Source organism: Caretta caretta, chromosome 3 (assembly GCF_965140235.1).
Source record: "Caretta caretta isolate rCarCar2 chromosome 3, rCarCar1.hap1, whole genome shotgun sequence".
Lineage (NCBI taxonomy): Eukaryota > Metazoa > Chordata > Testudines > Cheloniidae > Caretta > Caretta caretta.
In genome coordinates this window covers 78,345,010-78,364,660 of record NC_134208.1, presented here as the reverse complement: position 1 = coordinate 78,364,660, position 19,651 = coordinate 78,345,010, and the positions used below count along the sequence as shown (strand labels likewise).

Sequence of the window (19,651 nt, the reverse complement as noted above, 5' to 3'; positions counted from 1 at the left end):
AGCCAGAGCATGTCTATATCTGACATCTATAATAAGCATATTATATATACACATGGCACACATATATATGCATATGTATATATATTTATATTCACACACATATCTATTTGTAGAGGATAGACAAACATCCCATTTCTCTAATAATCATACTATACAATTTATCCCACAACCTAAGGAGATATAACGAACCCACCACAGATCACCAGCACAGTTTGAAATGGAGATCTTCGAGACTTACAGCTTGATTCAAAACCAATTTAAGTCAAGGGAAAGACTGTCTCTGACTTCAACGAACTTTAAATCATATACATCTAACACTTGTGCAAAAGGATTAACTCCTCTAGCTGCAAGCATCAGACTGTTCAGGTACAAGGCAGAAGTCCATTTTTCATAATGGAAAACGCATAATAGAGAGATTTCAGAGTAGCAGCCGTGTTAGTCTGTATTCGCAAAAAGAAAAAGGAGTACTTGTGGCACCTTAGAGACGAACTAATTTATTTGAGCATAAATTTTCATCCAATGAAGTGAGCTGTAGCTCACGAAAGCTTGTGCTCAAATAAATTTGTTAGTCTCTAAGGTGCCATAAGTACTCCTTTTCTTTTTGATAATAGAGAGAGCCTGTCTTATGGACCACCTCCATCCCATTTGCAATTATGCTGGTCACAGGGTGGTGAATTCTCCTTTGTTCTAGCAAATACTTTACACTGAAAGCTAAAAAAACATGAAATGATTCCTTCCCTAAGATTACTTCCCTGTGAAAGCTACCTGAGTAACTGCTGTAGCTTTCACAGGGAATTAATCTTAGGGAAGGAATCATTTCATGTTTTTTTAGCTTTCAGTGTAATGTATTTGCTAGAACAAAGGAGGTCCACCACCCTGTAACCTGCCAGTTCTTTGTGAACCACCATGAGATTCAAAGGTTACAGGTTAGGAACCTTTGTCCTACTCTACATGGGCCAAACACTACAGACACACATCTGTGCATGCACAGCCAGTGTGTCGTATGGTAGAAGAGAGAAGATAGCTTAGTGGAAAACCAGAAAGCAAACTGAAAATGCACACAGACTAAGGTAAGGACTTTCCCTGCCAGTCTCTGCACATCTTGTACTCTGTGGTCCTCTATGTCACATTTTATAAAGGTCCACAAGATGAATAGGAGAGCTCCCCTCTCGCAGATTTTAATAAGCTTAAATCTATATTGAGACATCTAATTAAGTGACATGATTTCCACAGGTGTGCTAAGCTTTTATACCTTTGATTCTGCACACCTCTGAGCTTGCACCTCAGGCCAAATATTTACGTGAAGTGCCTACATATACATTTAGATACCTAGGGTTAGGCAACAAAGTTTGGAAGTTTGGGCCTTATATTGTACTATTTATCTTTTATTTTAAGTTAGGAAGTATCTTTTCCATATAAATGATATACTGAAGTGAGTATATCTTAAAAATCCATGAACAATGAATACACAACCTCCTTTGTAATGGCATCCCATAGCTCAGTTAAACCAATTAACACAGACCTGTCAGCATAGTTATTTTCCTTCTTTATTGATCTCAAGCGTAGATGATCAACAAGTTATAAAATCTCTAAATCTACTAGTAAAAAGTAGCTCTCAAAGTATACAACATTCACCTTAACATGCACCTCCTATACTGTTAAAGAAGACACATCTAGTATCTCTCTTAGTCTCGTTGGACAATGGCCCATTTCTAATCACAATTTATGTTCAGAAGAATTGGATTACTTAGAGAAGGGAATGAGGTTGTAGCCACACTGTGTAAGATAACCTTCATCCTATCCTACCTGGTGTTGCAATGAATATTTTAAGCAGAGAGTTTAAGAAAGGGCAACTAGAGACCAACTCAGAACATACACCCAGAGTCACAATGTCCTCAGTGAAATAACAGTTTATTTCTCAGTTTATTTAACCACTTTGTGTAAGACAAAATCAAGTGTTTGCTTCAGTGTCCGAACAGGACACCTTGTTCATTGTGTTTATTTATGACAATTCCCAGTTCTTTGCTGGATATTAGATATATCATAAAAACTGATGAATGCTACAAATGGTGTTTTAAAAATAAAGAGGGTATGAAAGTAGCATACTGATGGAACTTGGACCACTTTGATAGTTAGATAGTAATGAGTCTGACTGCTAAAGGTACCATCATTCAGGAGAAACATATTGACCATTACAAAATATAAAACATGCTACTAATCACCTGCAAAATGTCAAAGACGGCCAGTGTGACAGGAAACTCCTCTGCAGCAGTTGTGTGAAAACTAACATATCCCGGACACGAATAACAGAACGTTTCCCTATGCTGTCCATATTTAAGTCCCTCTTAAAGACAGTTCTGCCATGCTGCCTACAATGAATCTATAAAAAAGACCACTCTGTTTTCTCCTTCCCCCACCTCTGTTTCTGTATATGACTGTGAGCACTTGGAGGCAGGGACTGGCCCCTCTTCAATTCTGCTCAGTCATCCCCACTCTTTAGCCCCCACTCTCACCCTGTGCTCACACACAGATTCATAGGACTGCAGCTCCCTGGGCTCATTTTGCTGGGGGTGCATCCCTGAATGGATGCCAGAAGCTACTTGTCCCTCCAGACCAATCACAAGCTGTTTCGGGCTCAGGCTGTGCTCAAGGTCTCTCCTGTTCTTCTAAAGAGCCTACTTATAGGGCAGGAGAGAGGCAACCTGATTACTCCTACAAATCTACTCCTTCGGATGAGCTGTGGGAGGACAAAAAGGACATTCACACACACCTCCAGCTGCAACAAAGTTTTCCCTCCCATATGCCTACCCACACGCAGGACCTAGGGCGAGCAGTTGGTCCTTATCTTTACTGGTGTGTAACTGCTGTATGTATTATGGGCGGTGTTATGTTGGTTAAATTTATTTTATTCTGTGTTCAAGTCAAGTTAGAATTATGTTTTTGTTTCCACACAATCCCCTGCATTATGTTGTAGTGTTTGGGTGGATGCTGTCTTTGCAGGAGGGTACATTTATTTGGGTGTTTGGGCTAGGATGATAGATGTGTATTTCCCAGAATTATGGTATTCATATGTAGCTGAGACTAAAGAACTCACCAATGAGACTGTTTGGAATCTTTCCCAGCCCTAGCACTTTCTACTGGAGTAGAGCATAGGTTGGTGCAAGCTGCATGTCTTGGCCTGGATGGTGCATCTTGCTGGATAGCCATTTTGATCTCTGGGTCTACCAGCCAAGACAAAGATTGGCTCGTGCTCAGGTTAAACAGCCTCAACCACTCTGTAGTGAAAAGATTACGCTCACTTGTTTCCTTCATTTATTTACATATTTGTTTATTTAATGAAGTTGCGGCCTATATGCTACAAATTATCCCTAGCCTGTGAGGTGCCTTTGCTGAAGGGATTCTCAGAATGTCTGGAAATCACTCAGCACATTATGAGTGTCACTCTAAACAAATAATCTGGATGGGAGGTCACTGGATGGTTACAAACAAAAAATAACAGGCTGCTGTAAACACAGATGGAGGAACTAAGTAAAAAGGATGACTGTAAAGTGATTCAAGCTGAAGTGGCAGAGGGAGATGATCATATATAATCATTTTCTACCTTGATGTCTCCACACTAAATAGTTGGGGAACTTCTCATATCTAAAATATTTGCTTACTAATTACACACACAGAGAGACTCACAGAGATAGATATATAAAATAGAGCTACAGAGGGATACAGCTAAATATAGAGAAAAGAATAACATACATAGAAAGCTAAGAATAGGCATAAAAGCTGAGAGAGAAATAGAGAAAGCAATTAGACTGGTTGAAAATATTCAATCAAAATGGTTTTTGACTGAAAATTGGGGTTTTGAATAAATGAATTATTTTGCGACAAATAACTGCTTGTTACAGGAAAAAAAATACTTTTTAATGAAACTAATTTAATACTTTTTAATGAAAAAAGCCACATCACCCAAAAACTAAAAACAAAAGTTTCAGAGTAACAGCCGTGTTAGTCTGTATTCGCAAAAAGAAAAGGAGTACTTGTGGCACCTTAGAGACTAACCAATTTATTTGAGCATGAGCTTTCGTGAGCTACAGCTCACTTCATCGGATGCATACCGTGGAAACTGCAGCAGACTTTATATACACACAGAGAATATGAAACAATACCTCCTCCCACCCCACTGTCCTGCTGGTAATAGCTTATCTAAAGTGATCATCAAGTTGGGCCATTTCCAGCACAAATCCAGGTTTTCTCGCCCTCCACCCCCCCACACAAATTCACTCTCCTGCTGGTGATAGCCCATCCAAAGTGACAACTCTCCACACAATGTGCATGACAATCAAGTTGGGCCATTTCCTGCACAAATCCAGGTTCTCTCACCCCCCCCACCCCCCTCCCAAAAACCACACACACAAACTCACTATCCCACTGGCAATAGCTCATCCAAAGTGACCACTCTCCCCACAATGCGCATGATAATCAAGGTGGGCCACCCCCAGCACAAATCCAGGCCTTCTCACCCCCCCACACACCTCCATACACATACAAACTCACTTTCCTGCTGGCAATAGCTCATCCAAACTGACCACTCTCCAAGTTTAAATCCAAGTTAAACCAGAACATTCGGGGGGGGGGGGGTGTAGGAAAAAACAAGGGGAAATAGGCTACCTTGCATAATGACTTAGCCACTCCCAGTCTCTATTTAAGCCTAAATTAATAGTATCCAATTTGCAAATGAATTCCAATTCAGCAGTTTCTAGCTGGAGTCTGGATTTGAAGTTTTTTTGTTTTAAGATAGCGACCTTCATGTCTGTGATTGCGTGACCAGAGAGATTGAAGTGTTCTCCGACTGGTTTATGAATGTTATAATTCTTGACATCTGATTTGTGTCCATTTATTCTTTTACGTAGAGACTGTCCAGTTTGACCAATGTAAATGGCAGAGGGGCATTGCTGGCACATGATGGCATATATCACATTGGTGGATGTGCAGGTGAACGAGCCTCTGATAGTGTGGCTGATGTTATTAGGCCCTGTGATGGTGTCCCCTGAATAGAGATATGTGGGCACAGTTGGCAACGGGCTTTGTTGCAAGGATAAGTTCCTGGGTTAGTGGTTCTGTTGTGTGGTATGTGGTTGTTGGTGAGTATTTGCTTCAGGTTGCGGGGCTGTCTGTAGGCAAGGACTGGCCTGTCTCCCAAGATTTGTGAGAGTGTTGGGTCATCCTTTAGGATAGGTTGTAGATCCTTAATAATGCGTTGGAGGGGTTTTAGTTGGGGGCTGAAGGTGACGGCTAGTGGCGTTCTGTTATTTTCTTTGTTAGGCCTGTCCTGTAGTAGGTAACTTCTGGGAACTCTTCTGGCTCTATCAATCTGTTTCTTTACTTCCGCAGGTGGGTATTGTAGTTGTAAGAAAGCTTGACAGAGATCTTGTAGGTGTTTGTCTCTGTCTGAGGGGTTGGAGCAAATGCGGTTGTATCGCAGAGCTTGGCTGTAGATGATGGATCGTGTGGTGTGGTCAGGGTGAAAGCTGGAGGCATACAGGTAGGAATAGCGGTCAGTAGGTTTCCGGTATAGGGTGGTGTTTATGTGACCATTGTTTATTAGCACTGTAGTGTCCAGGAAGTGGATCTCTTGTGTGGACTGGACCAGGCTGAGGTTGATGGTGGGATGGAAATTGTTGAAATCATGGTGGAATTCCTCAAGGGCTTCTTTTCCATGGGTCCAGATGATGAAGATGTCATCAATATAGCGCAAGTAGAGTAGGGGCTTTAGGGGACGAGAGCTGAGGAAGTGTTGTTCTAAGTCAGCCATAAAAATGTTGGCATACTGTGGGGCCATGCGGGTACCCATAGCAGTGCCGCTGATCTGAAGGTATACATTGTCCCCAAATGTAAAATAGTTATGGGTAAGGACAAAGTCACAAAGTTCAGCCACCAGGTTCGCCGTGACATTATCGGGGATAGTGTTCTTGACGGCTTGTAGTCCATCTTTGTGTGGAATGTTGGTGTAAAGGGCTTCTACATCCATAGTGGCCAGGATGGTGTTATCAGGAAGATCACCGATGGATTGAAGTTTCCTCAGGAAGTCAGTGGTGTCTTGAAGGTAGCTGGGAGTGCTGGTAGCGTAGGGCCTGAGGAGGGAGTCTACATAGCCAGACAATCCTGCTGTCAGGGTGCCAATGCCTGAGATGATGGGGCGCCCAGGATTTCCAGGTTTATGGATCTTGGGTAGTAGATAGAATATCCCAGGTCGGGGTTCCAGGGGTGTGTCTGTGTGGATTTGATCTTGTGCTTTTTCAGGAAGTTTCTTGAGCAAATGCTGTAGTTGCTTTTGGTAACTCTCAGTGGGATCATAGGGTAATGGCTTGTAGAAACTCGTGTTGGAGAGCTGCCGAGCAGCCTCTTGTTCATATTCCGACCTATTCATGATGACAACAGCACCTCCTTTGCACTGCTATGGGTACCCGCATAGCCCCACAGTATGCCAACATTTTTATGGCTGACTTAGAACAACACTTCCTCAACTTGATGATCACTTTAGATAAGCTATTACCAGCAGGACAGTGGGGTGGGAGGAGGTATTGTTTCATATTCTCTGTGTGTATATAAAGTCTGCTGCAGTTTCCACGGTATGCATCCGATGAAGTGAGCTGTAGCTCACGAAAGCTCATGCTCAAATAAATTGGTTAGTCTCTAAGGTGCCACAAGTACTCCTTTTCTTTTTGAAAAACAAAAGTGATTCAGGAATGCTGTTGAGGTGCATCATGGGAGTTGCAGTTTGGGTGCCTGTCACTGGGTAACACCGGTCCTTTATGAGGGAGCATAGCCAGTGCACCTGTGACTCATCATCTACCTCCTAACTGGGTGTCAAAGAGGGCACCCAGGCCTTAGAAGGGAGAGATATCTGGTGAATCAGAGCTGCCTGACTCAGTTAGGAAAAGGGCAGGTGAGAGGTGCCATAAACCAGGGGGACTGTGGAAGGTCCCTGAAAAAAGCTGTACATGGTTTCTGGGGTATGGCTGAAGCAGCTAGACCTCCCCAAGCCAGAGAACCAGAGCAAGAAGGCTGCAGAGAGCTGAAGGTGAGGGACCACCAGAGGGAGTTGCCTGCAGACTTCTAAGCTGGAGTGTGAAGCTGAGAGCTGGAGAGGACTGATGCAACAAACGGGTTTACCTCCATGCTGAAGAGCTGGAGCAAGAGGGCTGGAAAGGACTAGTGGCTCCCCTGCTGAACTCCCAGCAGAAAGGCTGTGGGTGTCTCTGCTGGGAAGAGCTGGATTGCACTCCAGCTGGACGGGGTGGGGTTGCTGCTCTGTTAAAAGGCAAGAGATGACTGACGAAGAGCACAGGCATGGTGGAAGATGCCAGAGTGTAATATGCGGGACATCAAGGGAATAGATATTGTGTGATTTTAAGGGGGTAATAAATTGTCTATGTTTGGGGTCTTTTGTTATGGACTCTTTAGACTATGTTGTAATAAACCGTCCCCAATGAGAGGAAACTGAGTGATGATAATGGGCAGGGTTCAGCACCGGAGGCTCATTTCTAGTTCATGTCTTATGTTCCTAAAAGCTCATGCTTCAGGGTTTTAGCCAGCTACCTGCACACTCAGATTTTATTTTCACCCAATATATTCTGGGAAGATTTTAATTTTTTTCTCCCCTTCTTTTGAAGCCTCAGGGATAGCCACGGCTAGAGATGGGACACTGCACAGGGAGGGCCAGTGCTCTGAGGTGGCACCGAACATTCTTTCTCTCAGGTGCTTGGCTGTCTAGTTCTTATTCACATGTTCAGGCTCTAACTTAAGCATCATAAGAGGGATTGCGAAGGAATGTTCCCTCAGGTCAGATTGGCAAAGGCTTTCATCTTCTTCTGCAGCATGTGGGTGCAGCACATGCCAGGATTATCTGGGTATTTCTCACTTACTCATTTCCCTGCCGTTGTGGGCTCTTGGGCACCAGAGCACCTCGGTCCCTCCAATTCTCTGCCTGTTGCACATAATCATCTAGTCTCCTGTGGACTGTAATACTTCGATCTAATTTCAACTGTTGGGTTTAGTGTGCAGGTTCTGGGTGGTAATTGGTGGCCTACCCGATATACAGGAGGTCTGTATATACAGGATGATCTGGTAGTCCCTTCTGGCCTTAAGCTCTGTAACTTAAAAAGTCAAAATTTTCCATGGAGGAAGGGGGAATATTGATCCAACCAGTGAATGAGCTTGAGGCCGCATGGGTAAAAACAGTTATTGAGTTTGTGATATATCATCTGAAGGGAGTGACTGGAGCAGCCCCAGCTCTAACCTTTTCATTTCAGTGCCAGAATTTCTTCAGACATGTCTTAGGACATGTCTACACTGCCCTGCAGTTCGGACTATGGGAGTGTGTATAGCAGTGCGCATTGACGTGCTGCACTGTTCCTCCCCTGTGTGGATGCTGCAGGCACAAGATAAAAACTTTGCATTAACGTACTTCTCTTCAAAACAGGATTACAATATAATTTAAGAGAAGGGTGTTAAAGTAATACTTATAGTAAATCTGAATATCCTGGCATATGTTCTCACTGTCTTGTGAACCTTTTGGGCAAACAGAGGCAGGCAGGATAGGTTCAAGTCGGTCAAAAACTGTCTGTTCTTGCTTCAGAAGACCCATGCATTTTTCCCAGTGTCAGCCTGAAAAGGTGTGACTGGAGCTACAGAATAATCTTCCTATCTTTTGGTTGTATTAAATCAAATTCATGCACAGGTTTATTTGGTTTATTTCAAGTGGCTTTGATCAGATGTCTGGACATTGAGCAATTTACCAAAATTAACAAACACAAAGAAGCTAGAGACAATTGCATAATTTGCAAACAGACTAAACTCCATTTCCAAGAGACCAAATTCAATTGGCACCATCAACTGAGAAAGTTTTAAAGGCCAGAGAAAAGGGATGCCTGACTTATTCAATTACAAACAATTGCCAGTAATGATATCTGTTTTGACTCAGATTGAATTACCCTGCTGCTTCAGCGTGCATTGATATTTCTGTCTTACTGCCTGGACTTTACAGCAGATGTTTTAAGGAGAAAAGACAGGGATCTGCTCAGTGTATGTTAATGGGAGATAATACTGCATATTTTAAAGGTTATATAGGGTTTCCTCTGGGACACAGTATCAAATCTCCTGCCAGAAAAGAAGGGCTGATTGCTCCTGAATGATTAAGTTAGTGACTATAATATTTCTTTTCACAAGGGAAATACATTGCTCCTAAGAAATCATTGTGGATGTTATCTATTCTACATTTAGATTTGGAAATGATTCATGAAAGCATGAAGCTCTTTCCATTTGGAAGACAAAAACAGAGATGCAAAATAAATAGCTCATGTTTAATGATACATTTTAAAAACTAGAAAAAAGCATCTTTAAGGTTTTTTTTTTTTTGTTTTGGTTTGGGTTTTTTTTGTTTTGGTTTGTTTTGTTGTTGTTGTTTTAAGTACAGTGACTTGTTAGCCTAGAAAATCTCAGCATACCATTAGCATTAACATACACTATTATAACAATCTATCCATGTAAAAAAAGCAATCAGTAACCTGCAGGACCTTGTTAAATGTTGCCCTCACTTAGATTTCAGTAAGATAGCAGACAAGCTTCCAAAAAGGAACTTACATGATCAATTAGTTCACGAACCATTCCATTCCATTGTCCACTGGTATCATCCTGGGCTCCAAATTTGCCATCCTCCACCAGCCTAATTTCATAGGTAAATCCAAGGATGGTAGCTAGCTCCCTGAGGAGGTCAATGCAATATCCCTCAAATCGATCATTCCCATACAGAGGTTTGTCAGACTTCTTGAACATCACGTATGGCTCTTCCTGTAAGTGAAGACACAGAGAGGGAGGTTCAGTCATTGTATAAAGTTGTTAATATATTACCACACACAGACAGAGGTGGACTTTAAAAAGAAAATCCTGTTGTCTCCCCTCTATCAAGGGAAAATTTACCTTGGATTACTCAAAAACGCTCTCATTTTTAAGTGAAAAAAATGAGCCAATAGTGAAGCCACATCTTCAGTGCAGCCGCACCCTACCTAATCTGAAATGTGTTCTCTACCGAATTGCTTATTAATGTCTAACATATTACTTGGGTAGAATCCTGTAAACTGCTTAAAATGAAAGCAATCTAACAATGTGGTTATTTGGCGACTGAAAAATTAATAGTTTTAATTCAGAATGTCAATCAAGAGTGTTAAGTATTGCATGCTATAATTTTTGTATAAGTGGGGATGTTAACTGCTTTTGCAATATTTTTTTTAAATAAGCATGTAGAAAACCTTTCAAAACACAAATCAGTAACAGTATATTCTGGTCCGCTGCATCAAGATATATATTTTGCTATTTATGAGACTGCAGAAAGCCCATGAAAACATTAACAAAAAAATAAATTTAAAAAAATTAAGTCCATGGAAACTGAATTTTAATTCCTTCAAACCTTCAGCTGATATTTAATTGTAAGGTTAAGATGTGACTGAAGATTTAGGTAGATGTTTATTGTATTAAGTGGTATACAGAAGACAGTCAACATTTTAAAACAATTGGCAGATCATTAGTAATTTATTTGGTAGGAAACTAATATCTGCTACTATGCTCAACTTCTTGTTATGTTTTGTATGCAGAATAAATGTAGCTTTCATTACATGTAATGCTGGGAGGGAAAAGAAATACCACATCAAGAATTTTCTATTACCAACCTCCAGTTTCCTTTTGACACAGAATAGGTTAAATACATGAGCTCAAGCTTTTCTCCTGTTTTAGAACCTTTCCTCATTTTAGACAGAATAAAAAATAACCACAAAGTAAGGCAAGAAAAATTGCACCAGATGCAATTACTATACCAGACACAAGACTCAATGAATAATAAAATAACTCTCCTGGGTAACTTTATAAAATTCATACAGTACTAAACCTCTACATCAGCATTCACTGGGGTTAAAGGCACCTCATTCTAGTGGCACTTGGCAGCTTTAATAAGAGTCTGTCAGCATTTTCGCTATAAACACCATTTTTGAGGAGTCCCATAATTGATCCATTTAATTTGCATAAAGATGAAACTTTTGCACATATGATTTTTGCCCAGATACAAGGGTATGAGAGAGAGAGAGGGGGGTTTGTTGTAGTTAGAACAAAACATGTTCAAAAAGTATGTTATGTGGAAGGTTTTTTTTGGCCATCTTTTGTATTAAAAAGATCAATATTTGTTTTCTCCAAATTGTCATGTTATGACGCTATTTCACACATTTCTACTTAAAGAAATAAATGTAGGGACTGATCTGGCAAAAGCTGGACCCACACAAGTCATTCCATTGTCTCCTCACATTAGTAAGAGCTACTCATGAGTTAGATTTTTTGTTATGGATCAGCACTTTGGTTTTTAACATTAAATTTGGCAAGTGGTTCAGGAGTTTTTGTATTTCTTAATTAAAAATATGAATTTTTATGTTGAAATTTGTTAAATCTGGAAACAGATCACTGCGTATACTCACTGGCTCTTTTTCATAGCTTGTTTTAGTAGGCAAACTGCATTTCCTACTATGTACAGAACAATGTGCACGCTACCTCCCAAGTTCCAAAACTCCATTAGCTTCAGTGAGATATTTCATATAAGCTTTATAATGTAAGGGCTATTATGGTATTTCAAGAGTCAGAATGAAGTCAAACTTTTTCTGGAATTTTGTATGAATTGTGTGGAGTGCAAGAGAATGATATTATGCAAAATCCAAGCAAACTGAAAAGCATGTAATAATTTAAGAGTCTTGAATATTTCAGTGGAAAGGATATTGGAATTATTTTGTGTTTTTCATTCTCATGTCTAAAAAATTGTAAAAAATGTAACTACTAGAGCTGGGTAGGAAACAATTTTCCTGTTCCATTCAAGTTTGAAGTATCAAAAAAACAAACAAACAAACAAACAAACAAAAACTGTCTATCCCGAATCAGGACTAAAGTCAAAATCTTGAAAATTTTCATAAACTGAAAAGCTGAAAAATATTTCTGTTTGGGTCAATCAGAACATTTCATGTTGATAATTTTGAAAGATTTCATTTTGAGTTTGACCATTTCTTTCTCTCTTTCCTTTTTTCTTTCTTTTCTTTTTTGTACTATACTTAGCTTATATTTCTAAACAAAACGTTGAGGCAGAAAACAAGACTATTTTAATTCATAACCAAACATTCTGACAATTTCAAAACTCTTTTTAAAAAAAAAATTGAGAGTCAAAAAATGGTCACAAAAACGGTTTCAGTTTCAATGAACTGGCATTTTCTGATGAAAAACATTTTTTTCAAACATTTACCAACCATCTCTATAAATATGACACCCTCGGGTCTGAGAAAATGTTGTACACTGTTCACAGAGCACTATGTGGTTAGAAAAGCAATCCAATTTTAGCTAAGTACAGCTCAGAGAACTATGTAAGAATGTGTAGCCTTGGAAAATTGATTCTCTAGGTAAAAAGTAAAACGTTTTGCCTTTGGTAAGCTGATGGCAATTAATAACCAGATCACTTCAGTTATGGAAGCTGTGTACTTTTGGGAGGGTCAGAAATGCCTGGAACCTCTTTATTTGCCTGATTTCTTAAAATATTATCTCAAGATGTATGGAAAAGCTCAGCAGTACATGCAGAAAAGGCAGAAGAGTTCAGTTAATATATCTGTTCTACATTTGGGAAAAAACAGATGATTTAGACATATTATATGAATATGAAGCACTTCTCATTCCAGTAGTAAGACAGGAGGATATCAAACAGCAGCTACTAAATTTAGAAATTTTTTAAATCAGCAAAGAAAGAAAAATTGCATCCAAGAGTTTTTAAAGAGCTGGCCAAAGGAGCTTGCTGGATATCTGGACATGGTTTTGGTAATTAAATGTTCATGGTAAATAGGCCCAATGGCCTGTGATGGGTTTTTAGATGGGGTAAGATCCAAGTTACCCGGGAAAGAATTTTCTGTAGTATCTGGCTGATGAATCTTGCCCATATGCTCAGGGTTTAGCTGATCGCCATATTTGGGGTCGGGAAGGAATTTTCCTCCAGGGTAGATTGGAAGGCCCTGGAGGTTTTTCGCCTTCCTCTGTAGCATGGGGCACGGGTCACTTGCTGGAGGATTCTCTGCTCCTTGAGGTCTTCAAACTACAATTTGAGGACTTCAATAGCACAGATATAGGTGTGAGGTCTTTTTTAGGAGTGGTGGGTGAAATTCTGTGGCCTGCGTTGTGCGGGAGGTCGGACTAGATGATCATAATGGTCCCTTCTGGCCTAAATATCTATGAATCTATGAATCTATGAATCTAATGTTGCTTTTCAATAACTCTTCTCACACTGTGGAAGATTCAGAAGACTAGAAGAAAGCTAATGTTGTGCTAATATTTTAAAAGTATAAATGAGATGACTAGCAATTATAGGCCTATCAATCTGATCTTGATCCTAGGTAAAATAACAGAGTGGATAATACAGGACCAGATTAATAAAGAATTAAATTAGAGTAATATAATTAATGCCAATCAACATAGATTTATGGAAAATACATCCTGTGAAACTAACTTGGTATCTTTCCTTGTTAAGATTATAAGTCCAGTTGATCAAGGTGTTAGTGTTGATGATACTGAGATTCCTGTATGGCATTTAACATGCTACTGCACATTTTGATTAAAAAACTAGAATGATAAAAAACTCATGTGGAACAAATGAAATGGATTAAAAATTGGCTAACTGGCATGTTTCAAAATGTAACTATATACCGAGAATCATCATGAAGTGAGTATGTTACTCATTGGATCCCATAGGGATCAGTTCTTGGTGTGATGCTGGCAGACCAGATGCTAGCTCATGCCAAAGCCCCAGATCAATTCACTTGTTTATTAGTATAGATCAAAGTAATTATTAAATGTATTAGAGTGTATTTGGCATTTAAACATCATGAAAATTAATGGGACGTTACATGCATTGTTTTTACGCATCTGTATCCTCTTATAATGGCGTAGCAAACATTTACAATGTGTATATCCCTGTAACTCAACAGCCCATCAAATCAAGAAAGAAGCCTTTTGGAATGCAAAGGAAGAACTCAAACAGAAAAGTGCTAATTTCAAAGCAAGTGGTAATTGTGTGTGATGATCAGAGGTCAAAGACTCTAAATGAATTCCTCACTCTCCATCAAAGGAAGAGCCCATGTGGGTAGTGATACTGTCAACTTGTATGGATTCCAGAAAAGATGCTTCATCTCTGGACTGTTGGATTCTAATAGGACAGAGAATAACTGTCTGAGAATATGGAGATCCCCAGAGTTATTCTGGGCAGCCCTGAGACACTTTTGGGATATCGGCAGATTATTACATCTCTGCTACCATTTGGAAGTATAGACTCTGACCCACTTGTCATATATTTTACCTGCTTTAAACTCTCAATAACTCTCACTTCCTTGTCTTACCTAATAAACCTTTAGTTAGTTTACTATAGAATTGGCTATCAGCAGTGGTCTTTGGTGTAAGATCTAGGGTACCAATTGATTTAGGGTAAGTGACTGGTCTTTTGGGACAGGGTAACCGGATGTGGTGTGATTTTTAGACAAAGTGATCTTTTACCCAAAGTCCAATTCTCTTGACAGCAAGGTACACTTGGCATCAAGGGGTTTGTGACTCCATGTTAAGACTGGTATAGTGATCCAGGAGTTCACATTTGGTACTGGCTTGGTGAAATCTAATTATAGAACACATTACCAGTTTGGGTTGTCTGTCCTGTTTTCTGATAGGTAGGCTCTCACAGTTGTGAGCCATTCCAGACAGCATGACACTTGGCCCTATGCTATTTAACATTTATTAATGACATGGTAGAACACAAAATCTTCAATAATGAAGTTTTCATATGATGCACAAACTGGGGGAGAGGTAAATAATGAAGAGGAGAGGTCACTCACACAGAGTGAACTGAATTGTTTGGTAAGCTGAGCACCATCAGACAATATGTTTTAATACAGCTAAATGTAAACGTATACATCTAGGAACAAAGAATGTAGGCCATACTTACAGGATGGAGGATACTACCCTGGGAAGCAGTGACTCTGAAAAAGATTTGGGGGTTGTTGGGATAAAACAGCTGAACATGAGCTCCAACTGTGATTCTGTGGCCAAAAGGGCTAATGCAATTCTTGGAGGCATAAACAGGGGAATCTCAAGTAGGAATAAAGAGGTTATATTATCTCTGTATTTGGCACTGCTGCAAGTGCTGTTGGAATACTGTGTCCAATTCTGGTGTCTGCAATTCAAGAAGGATGCTGATAAATTGGAGAGGATTCAGAGAAGAGCCACAGGATGGTTAAATAATTGGGAAATCTACCTCTTAGGGACTGAGCTCCTTGAGTCTATCTATTTAGCTTAACCAAGAGAAAGTCATGAGGCAACTTGATCACAGTCTATAAGTCTCTACATAGGGAACAAACATTTGATAATAGGCTCTTTAATCTAGCAGACAAAGGTATAATGAAATGCAATGGCTGGAGGTTGAAGAAAAATTCAGACTGGAAATAAGGCGTGCATTTTAAAGTAATTGTAATCAACCCTCTGGAATAATTTACAAAGGAGTGAAGTAGATTCTCCATCACTGGCAAATTTGAAAATCAAGATGTCAGTGTCCTGTTACTGAAAATGAAATGGTGAGAAATCTTTTTATATACAGAGCTCACTAAGCTGCATACATCCAATCCCAGCTTGCTAGCTTTTTTAAGGAGAATTTAATATTATGTAATTTGACCTGATTTTGCTTTCAGAGGTCTTGAAGGCTGACAATGATTATCTGATGACTCCCAATATTACATGTGTGTTAGATCCACATCATATTTGCTCTGCATCTCCATAATCTTTTGTGTGATGAAACATTTTCCTAGAAAGAAATATTTTAGAAAACTGCATCTATAGAATGTGTGTGTACCTAAAAAAGCCAATCTTAATAAAAAGCAATATGCAGCTGAAAATCTCAGTGGACTTTTCCTTAAAAACTGCTGGCATCATATTGAATGACATTTGTAAATTATGAATTTTGTTCACTAGCATAACACTTGAAACACAAATAGTAATACATCATAGCCTGTTATAGATAAAAAGATACAATGTGCCTCAGACAACATATATTTGTGCCAGAGGTCACATGAACAAATAGCATGGTTCTGACCAATTGATGTTCTGTGCACCTTGGTAAATAGAGGTCAAATGAACTAAACGAACAGCTCAGATAGCCCAAGATCCACAGTTCCTTGCAGTCTCTGTCCATTGCCTCCCTGCTCAGCTAGAAGCCATTTTGGCTGCCTTCAAAGACAGATTATCTTGAATTTGTTGTGATTTAATTGTCTAACATGGCAGTTTTCCGTGCACCAAAGAGGGCACCATAACACACACCTCAACAATTGTCTATTTTCTATTTCTTTATGGAAGTTAGAAATGGTAACTGTTTATCTTCAGAAGTTTATTTTTCTTGTGAGGCATCCTAGGAGATTTGTTCCAGACTCCTTCACTAAGATAATTCATGTACATTAAGTAGGAGCAGCATCCATGTTGCATGGTTTAAAGTACTGTTAATTAGAGTGTTAATTTTTTTCATTAACAACAACTTTATGCTTTTCCTTTCTTTAATTCCCACCATGTAACTCAAGGTCTTGACCAGCAAAGGGAGCAAAATCAAGTCAATAATTAGATAGATGTGAATGCAGAAGCAGTGGAGGCAAGAACACAGGCATATTGCTTAAAGGACATTTAGAAAACCTTGTTTACATTTTTTAACTTAAACAGAGGATACAGGTATTTTTGTTCCTTTCCGACAGACTCCCATCACACCAGGGAAAAGTAACATCCTCATACCACCTTTGTTAATTCCCACTGAATGGCATGAAGCAGGGTTTTATGAATTAGTTTAACTACAGGTGAATATCAGTTCAACCCAAACAAACAAAGCCTCTCAGATATACTGTAGAGATGTGTATCATACCACAGGAAAAGCTGAAGCAAGATTCCCATGAAAAGCATGATTCTGTTTCCCCACCCACTTATTATTCTGTTTTAGTTTAGTTTTGTTTATTATTGGCACCATTGTCTTTCACTATTGCATTTCAGCAGTTAATATGTTACAAGAACAATGTTCATTTTTCTTCCTTAGCTGGGGAATACAAAAAAAGAAATAATGTATAGGAATAAAACACATGTAGAAGCATGTAATTTTATGGTTTCAAGTCATGATGTGGGGGGGGGAGGTTGCACGGGGGCTGATAGTACAGATTTTAAATCTCAAAAAATACCATTATTGGCATGGTTAGGAAAATCATTCCTTACATGGAGACAGAAGAAAAATTGTTCCAAAAAGGTGGGCATTCCTTTGACAAGTAAAATAAAGACTAGTTCTGGCAGCTATCTGAAACTGTCTCGCTTGAGTGGCTTTGTTACAGCCTGCAATACAGGACGGTATATGTTGTTGGCTCCTGAGAAGCACACTGTATCCTTCCCCTCTAAACTGTGTGTGTTTTTCCACTTAAAAGACAATCTCAAGACAGTTTCTGCACAGTTTTCTTTTGAGCTTCATTATTAAGACACAGAGTAATAATAACCTCTCTTTTAAGTAAGGAAGGAGACTGAAGATTAGAGACTATCAAGTCTCCACTCAATGATATAGGCACACATTTGCCTTTGCTCCCAAGTTGGTAGGGGCTGGGGTTCTGAGGAAGGGGAAGAGAGTGCCTTAGGCAACTCTGTAGTGAACCTCTGACCAGCTGAGGAGTAACATCCAGGAGTTCTGGAGGGAGTTGTGTCTATTACTCTCCCTCAGAAGGAATGAACAGCATTTTGACTCTTAGCATTTTGACTCTTAGGGGCTTGGAAACCACATCCTGAGCAATGTTGTTATACCAATCTAACTCCCCAGTATAGACAGCAATATGTCTATGAGAGGGCTTCTCCTGTTGACATAGCTACTGCCTCTCAAGAAGGTGGAGTACCTATGCCGATAGGAGCAGCTCTCCTGTTGGTATAGGTAGCATCTTCACTTAGCCCTAGTCTACACTAGGACTTTAGGTCGAAATTAGCAGTGTTAAATCGATGTAAACCTGCACCCGTCCACATGATGAAGCCCTTTATTTCGACTTAAAGGGCTCTTAAAATCGATTTCCGTACTCCACCCCTGACAAGTGGATTAGCGCTTAAATCGGCCTTGCCGGGTCGAATTTGGGGTACTGTGGACACAATTTGACGGTATTGGCCTCCGGGAGCTATCCCAGAGTGCTCCATTGTGACCGCTCTGGACAGCACTCTCAACTCAGATGCACTGGCCAGGTAGACAGGAAAAGAACTGCGAACTTTTGAATCTCATTTCCTGTTTGGCCAGCGTGGCAAGCTGCAGGTGACCATGCAGAGCTCATCAGCAGAGGTGACCATGATGGAGTCCCAGAATCGCAAAAGAGCTCCAGCATGGACTGAACGGGAGGTACGGGATCTGATCGCTGTATGGGGAGAGGAATCCGTGCTATCAGAACTCTGTTCCAGTTTTCAAAATGCCAAAACCTTTGTCAAAATATCCCAGGGCATGAAGGACAGAGGCCATAACAGGGATCCGAAGCAGTGCCTCATGAAACTTCAGGAGCTGAGGCAAGCCTACCAGAAAACCAGAGGGGCGAACGGTCGCTCTGGGTCAGAGCCCCAAACATGCCACTTCTATGATGAGCTGCATGCCATTTTAGGGGGTTCAGGCACCACTACCCCAGCCGTGTTGTTTGATTCCTTCAATGGAGATGGAAGCAACATGGAAGCAGGTTTTGGGGACGAAGAAGATGATGATGATGATGATGATGAGGTTGTAGATAGCTCACAGCAAGCAAGGGGAGAAACCGGTTTTCCCAACAGCCAGGAACTGTTTCTCACCCTGGACCTGGAGCCAGTACCCCCCAAACCCACCCAAGGCTGCCTCCTAGACCCAGCAGGCGGAGAAGGGACCTCCGGTGAGTGTACCTTTTAAAATACTATACACGGTTTAAAAGCAAGCATGTGAAAGGATTAATTTGCCCTGGCATTCGCGGCTCTCCTGGATTTACTCCCAAAGCCTTTGCAAAAGGTTTCTGGGGAGGGCAGCCCTATTGCGTCCTTCATGGTAGGACACTTTACCACTCCAGGCCAGTAACATGTACTCGGGAATCATTGTACAACAAAGCATTGCAGTGTATGTTTGCTGGCGTTCAAACAACATCCGTTCTTTATCTCTCTGTGTTATCCTCAGGAGAGTGAGATATCATGCATGGTCACCTGGTTGAAATAGGGTGCTTTTCTTCAGGGGACCCAGTTCCTGCTGGGCTGTTTGCCTGCGGCTGAACAGAAATGTTCCCCGCCGTTAGCCACGGAGAAAGGGGTGGGGGGAGGGGGTAGCCATGCGGTGGGGGGAGGCAAAATGAAACCTTGTAAGGAAAGCATATGTGCTATGTATGTAATGTTAACAGCAAGGTTTACCCTGAAAGATTGTAGCCACTGTTTTATAAAATGTGTCTTTTTAAATACCGCTGTCCTTTTTTTTTCTCCACCAGCTGCATGTGTTTCAATGATCACAGGATCTTCTTCTCAGAGGCTAGTGAAGATTAGAAAGAAAAAAAAAATGCACTCGTGATGA

The 19,651-nt window shown here is 40.4% G+C and overlaps 1 protein-coding gene across 3 annotated transcripts in view; it reads right to left on the bottom strand.

Annotated features, from left to right (window-relative positions):
- The window catches only part of GRIK2 (glutamate ionotropic receptor kainate type subunit 2), a 611,732-nt gene that overhangs the window by 242,006 nt on the left and 350,075 nt on the right, over window positions 1-19,651 (bottom strand). For all 3 annotated transcript variants that reach the window (XM_048844922.2, XM_075126599.1, XM_048844923.2), the window contains exon 11: window positions 9,637-9,843. In XM_048844922.2, the coding sequence (XP_048700879.1) occupies window positions 9,637-9,843 (207 nt within the window). The remainder of the gene's footprint in view (window positions 1-9,636; window positions 9,844-19,651) is intronic.